Source organism: Lupinus angustifolius, chromosome LG11, assembly GCF_001865875.1.
Source record: "Lupinus angustifolius cultivar Tanjil chromosome LG11, LupAngTanjil_v1.0, whole genome shotgun sequence".
NCBI lineage: Eukaryota > Viridiplantae > Streptophyta > Magnoliopsida > Fabales > Fabaceae > Lupinus > Lupinus angustifolius.
The window spans coordinates 29,475,025-29,481,233 of NC_032019.1; the positions used below are offsets into that span (position 1 = coordinate 29,475,025).

At 32.0% G+C, this 6,209-nt stretch overlaps 1 protein-coding gene across 2 annotated transcripts; it reads right to left on the minus strand.

The window, feature by feature from the left end:
* Positions 296–3,607, minus strand: LOC109359429 (auxin response factor 18-like). 2 transcript variants are annotated; one of them, XM_019604087.1, is made up of 3 exons: positions 3,497–3,607; positions 2,150–3,230; positions 482–1,225 (listed from the first exon to the last, which is right to left on the minus strand). In XM_019604087.1, exons 2-3 carry the CDS (start codon positions 3,215–3,217, stop codon positions 482–484), a joined length of 1,812 nt encoding a protein of 603 aa, XP_019459632.1. In that variant the 5' UTR covers positions 3,218–3,230; positions 3,497–3,607. The 2 variants fall into 2 exon arrangements, with proteins under 2 accessions (XP_019459634.1, XP_019459632.1); XM_019604089.1 differs by lacking the exon at positions 3,497–3,607 and having other exon boundaries at positions 296–1,225; positions 2,150–3,217.

A 6,209-nucleotide genomic window follows, 5' to 3' on the forward strand; every position in this document is an offset into this window, starting at 1 on the left:
TTTTTGGAACAGAAGATATAAATACATGAGTTATATAACTTGTCAAACCATAATCGGAAGAAGAGGTATTCTCCCACTCTTGCTTAAAGAATTGCAGAAAAAGAGTAAATTATTGCAAATTAACCAAAATATTACCATTTAGTTAACTAAAGCCATTGTTCAGCCCTATTACATTATAGTTATTTTGTTATAAAACATGTTTTATTATGAACCAACAATAACGACAATAAGCCTAAGTCTTACTAGGTGGCAAAGACTACATAGATAGATCGTCATCAAAATATTTTATTATAAATCATGTCCATGATAAACCATTGGATTTAACTATTTTTATTAACTTGCACCTATGTAGAAATCATGACAAAGGAAAACAAACATCTATGATCTATGCAACAAAGTAGATTCTGAAATTGGTAAGAATAATTAGCCTATTTCATGTCTTCAAGAACTCACTGCCAAAGCAATGAAAACTGTTCACTTGTTACAGCGCCAAACACAATCGGTTAACGTTTTTGGTTCTGGTTCGAAGATCAGATTTCTGCAGATCTTTGTACCATGGAGACCCTCCATCGGAAGAATTCTCTATATGACTATTTTGAAGCGAAGCTGAATCCAATCCTTCAGAAGCATTTGAAGTCTTATGCAAAGTAGCTTCAGTTGAACTATTCCCATTTCTTCCAGCCGAGAAAATGTTAGAATTATGCTCCTGTTCAGTGTGAATGAGTTTTCCGAACAACAAGATGTGAGATGAATTCCCTTTTACAGGTTCCTTCGAACTCTGGGCTGTATTTCCCGCAGTCAACAAGCATGATATATCAACATTATTCTTAGGACCGCTCTTGTAGGTGTCCCAAGGAGGCCTACGAGGTTGCACTGAATGATTAAGCCATGGGTGTGCACTAGGAAGCACATCTGGCTGCAGCGTTTTGGTGGGGAAATTGGATGGAGACAGTCCATATTGAGCATGCCTGGTTCCCTGTATGCCTGCAGAACTTTTGCCTTGAATCTTACATACAGAGTTAGTATGTTTAAGAAGATTGTTGGAAAATGACGAGATCGGAAGTTGGTCGACGAGGTGAAAATCCACGGTCTGTGGAAACCTCGGTTTCTTGCTTGGTGGTGAGAATGGGGAGAGATGGAAATTGGGGATGTTTGAGACTACTTCAACCAACCAAGGGTTTACACACTTAACATTTTGGAGTAAATGTGGTTCATCCCACACAACCTGAAACATGACATGAAGAAATTTGGAGCAATTAATCTATATATTTTAAGAAAACATAAAAGCCAAATAGTATCAACCAAAAAAATCAGAAGAAAGTATAGCTGAAATATGCAGATATGGTAATGCTAAAAGCTCACTGAAGAGTGTCACTCAATAATGATTTGTCACATCCACTAATAGTATAAGGACTCACTAGGTCCCCAGATATCGTACTAGGCCAATGGACAAATGTTCAATTCCTGGGAGCTATACTTGTTGGGAGGAGCAGTCACACACCTCGAAATAGATTAGTTCCTTACCCATAGGGTGAAGGGATACTCTTAGTTATACAAAAAAAACATCCAATTGACTCATTCAATTAACAGTGGTGGTACTTTGCAGGGAGTATTGTCTATACTGAACAGACACACTTAAAGTGATTTTCCATTCATGCCATGTGTATTGACTATTTATGAAAAGTATAGTTTAACTGTAGATACTATTAAGTATTAATCAATATACTGTTTCTTTGCTCACTATCAAAAACATTTAAACCCTATGTATAGCAACAAAAATCCTGCAAATCTGAGTGTTGCTTAACATTAGAAGATAAATAAACATAGACTTTGTATCAGAAAATTCATATCAATCTGACATACTGTAAATTCTGTTCCATCTTTTTGCAGCACTGAACAGTATTATACATGCATCTTTTTTTCTACAATGAAGGAATCCAAGAAACAGATCTAGGCTCATTATGATTAACAATCAAACATGTATTTTTACCATAATCGGAATGAATAAATTTAGCCTCCATGAAAAGATTAGACGAACGGGATCTGAATATTACTATAGTAGTAAAAGGAAATCAGTTGATAAACCAAAATTAAAGCAATTGAACATTAGGGACCAAAAAGCAAATGATTTAATCTAAATGGTCTGTACCTGTAGAAACCGCCATGGCGAATTAGGCCAACGAATGGGATCGACAACCTGGACAGAAGATATGGTTCCCATAAACCAGCCGATCCTATAAGAATCCTCGGTTTCGAAGGGCATCTTGAATCTCATCCCAGAACACCACTGTATTTGCATTGCAGCCCTAACAGCAGAGGCCTTAACACAAAACTCGGGTTTGCTAGCCCTTGGATAGTAAACAACCTCAAAGGGCCTTCCATTAACAGCACAATTCACAGCTTCAATAACAGATTCAGCTTCCACTTTTCCCATCAATTTTTCACCAATTTTTCTCCTCATCAACATTTTGTTGTTTTCATTTCCACCACCAAATAGTAAAGGTGCTAATTGGTTGGTGTTCCAACAAGATGATGATAACTCACTCCCTCCACCAATCCCTTTCTTAGCCCTCCTTATCCCAACACAAAGATCACCATTCTCAGCCCGTAAAAACAGGACAGAATCCCCTGCCACAAGCTTCTTGTGGTTCACAAAATTGCTCCATCCGGTGGTCAAAAGATGCCTCTTCGGTGTCCCACGATAGATATGCCGGAACTTCCAGCACTCTCCATGCACATCCTTGGCAATAATGGTCTGAACAGGAGGCTCAACAGTAGAGTAATCCAGCTTCGGGAAGATAGTCTCAGCGCAATAACGAGGCACCGAAAACCCTCCACCATTGTTGGCATCAGATTGAGTCAATGTCTTGGTAAACGAAACTGGTTTCTCTTGACTCTCAACAACCCCTCTAATCCCTACGAAACAATCATCTTTCAAATCAATTTCATTGTCTCTCAAAGGGGTCAACCTCAACTTCAAATAAACCTCATCAGTGTCAAGGTCTGCCATGAATTTGATGGCATTAACCCTGCAAAGGATGAGTGGTGAAATTGGTTTGTTCCCGAAATCAACTTTGCAAAGGGCATGTTCTGCATGGCCCTGAGGAAAGTAGAAAACTTCTGAATTGAGCTGTGGCATTTGAACCATGGAACCAGCACAAGCATGCCATAATTGAGAATCTAAGCACTTTTCTGATACCCTACCCACAGAATCCATAGCCCCAAAAAATCTGAATATAATAACACAATGCCAAAGAAAAGTTAAAAATTACTTGCAGGTTCTGTCCTTCAAAAACTGTAAGAAAAAATAAAAGACAACTAACAATAACAGTTGAAACTAAACCCTCAAAAAGTATTGTTATAAATAAGTAAACTACCTTATGTGTTTCTAAGCCGGACAAAAAAAGATTGAATTTTTTTCATGTTCTTAAATCGTCCAATGGAAATAGAAGATACCCATAAAGTCTAAAGGCAAAAAAAGTAAAAGGGTTCTTACCAATTGTGGCAGCGAAAAACAAAAAAAAACTTCAAAAATGATAGATGTGAAGAAAGAAAGATATGATTGTGAGGAGAAAAAGTAAATGTGTTGATGAATGAGAAGAGTGTTTCAAAGTTTGAAGAGAGAGAAAGACACACTGTGTTTTGACTGACAAGAACATACATCAAAATCAAAGATCACAAGTTTACGACCAGAGTTATCATTTACGTAATATAGTTATGTTATATATATAATATATTATAATTATAATAAATATAATAATAATAATAAATATAATAATATTAATATTAGTATTTTTAACAGATAACTTAAAGAGGGAATACTCTGTGTAGAGATTTATATATATATATATATTTTGTATTAATATCAATGTTGAAAATTTAATAAAGAAAATAATAATTATTTGTGTTTATGGCACTTGTTTAACAATGTATATGGTAGACATATTTTAGATGTATAAAAATGTAATAGTTTTTTATTCTCCATATCAATATTTTGCTAAAAATAAATCATTTTTATTAAAAAATAATTTTAAATGAAACCAGCTGGTATGACCAGTACAGTTCAATTAAAAATCAGTGAGTATGATCAATCTTTGCTCTTTACTGGTTTTGACCAGTGTAATTGTATGCCCAGTATAACTATTGTATCGTACATGTATTAAGATCAGTTTACCTGTTGAACCGGACTACACAAATAGGTTTTCATAATGGTGACTTATATGGTCAGTACATTATTCAATATTTATTTATATTACTTTTTTTTTTAAAACTATTAATATTAAAAACAAATGATTGATAATAGACTAACAATATATAAAACTTATATACCGATACTCATACATTTTTTGTTTAATGAGATTAGGATGTTTATTCTGCCATTTTAAAAAATATGAAATTTTTTATACACAAATTAATTTTGATGAATACAGTTTCACTCATTTTTCCCTGATACTAATAGGTTTAATTATGTATCTAATATAAGTGTCATACCATACATATTGAGTAAATTACACTTATATCCTTAAATTTTAATTAAATTATACAAATTATATTGATTACCCATGTAGCAAAGATAGTGTAATTTCTTAAACAAAAATGGCGACGAGTATAATTAAGTGAAACAAAATATCAAATAGTATAAGAGTCAATGTCTATTCATTATTTTGGTTAGTTACAATATAATATAAAGTGATTTAAACATATCCTTAAAATTATTGATGCGATTTGTAATGAATAGACAATGACTCTATTTAGATTTGTTTTCAAAATATACTAAATTTTGTTTGACTTAATTATATTCGTCATCATTTATTGTTTAAAAAAGTACGTAAAAAAATTAGAAGTTTTTTTCATCTGAACGAACTTTTATATTTTATATTTATTTCTATTTTTATTTTCTATTATATTAGTAATAACATTTTTGTCCTCAATTCTCATGTATCTTCCTTTCATTTATTATTTACTAGAAAACAAGTTGTCGGTATAAATAGTCAGGAACATATATGTTGTCCTACAAATAGTATTGCTTCATATATAATAATTTATGATTGGTTGAAAAACTCATATTTCATGAGTTGTCATACGTTAAAAATATATATTTAAATTAAGAGTTTAATTATTAAGTATTTTTATGAGTAACACATTGAGACATAAAATATACTCCCTAATCCATGTGTTACACAATTTAACATATATTTTATTTGAAGTTATAATTGATTTAAATAAGAGAAGGGGAGACTAGGAATTTGCATGTGCAATAACTTGAAGATGCATCATCAAAGGATATTTCAAAATAATTGATTATATGCCTAACTTAAAGTTGCAAACTCTAATAACCAAATTTTCACGATATATATATATATATAATGGTAAATATTTTAATATTAGTATGGATGTTCTGAAACCAAACCATTAGAATCATAACGTACTCTACCTCTTAAATCACATTTTTAAAATTAAATTGGAACAATATTATTATTGGGTTGGGTCGTGTATTAGGTTGTTCTAATTTAAGGCGCATATGACATTGCTCTAAGTTATGCAAGTAAACTAGCATTCATGTCTTTCCAATATAAAACACATAGTTCTTTACTAATATGAAGTTCAACTACACAATGGAATTTGTTCTAACTGCATCTTGAATATAACTACATGACTCGTGGCCTGAGCAATGCCACTTGTTGCAGTAGAGTTGATGCAGTAAAACGTAGGTTTTTCGCACCACGTTTTTTTCTCAAAGTTTTTCACGTCATCTCTACGCCTCCACTAGTGAATATTTTAATTTTAATTGTTTAATTCAATTTTTATAATAAATAATAAATATTTAAAAAAAACTAGTGAAAATTTAATTAAATAATAATATATTATTTTATAATAGTTAAATTATAATAATTAACAATTAGTATAAAATATTAAAAATATTTTAAATATATATTTTAAAGGTTTTAGGAGGATGGCCGTATCTCCTACCATGTTCCTCCCGGCCCATGTTTAGAAGCAATAGTTGTCATTAGTTTTACCTATGCTACCTCTTGTTAAAGGGAGACGCTTCACAACCAAAAAAGTTGTCTCTTTTCTCTTAATCCTATTATTTAATCATTTGAAAAAATGGTTTATCGAATAAATTAAAATTAATGTGGGAATTTAGTAGTAAGGTAATGAGTTGTGTTGTAGCTTACTTCATTTTTTGATTCGCAATCAACTCTCTA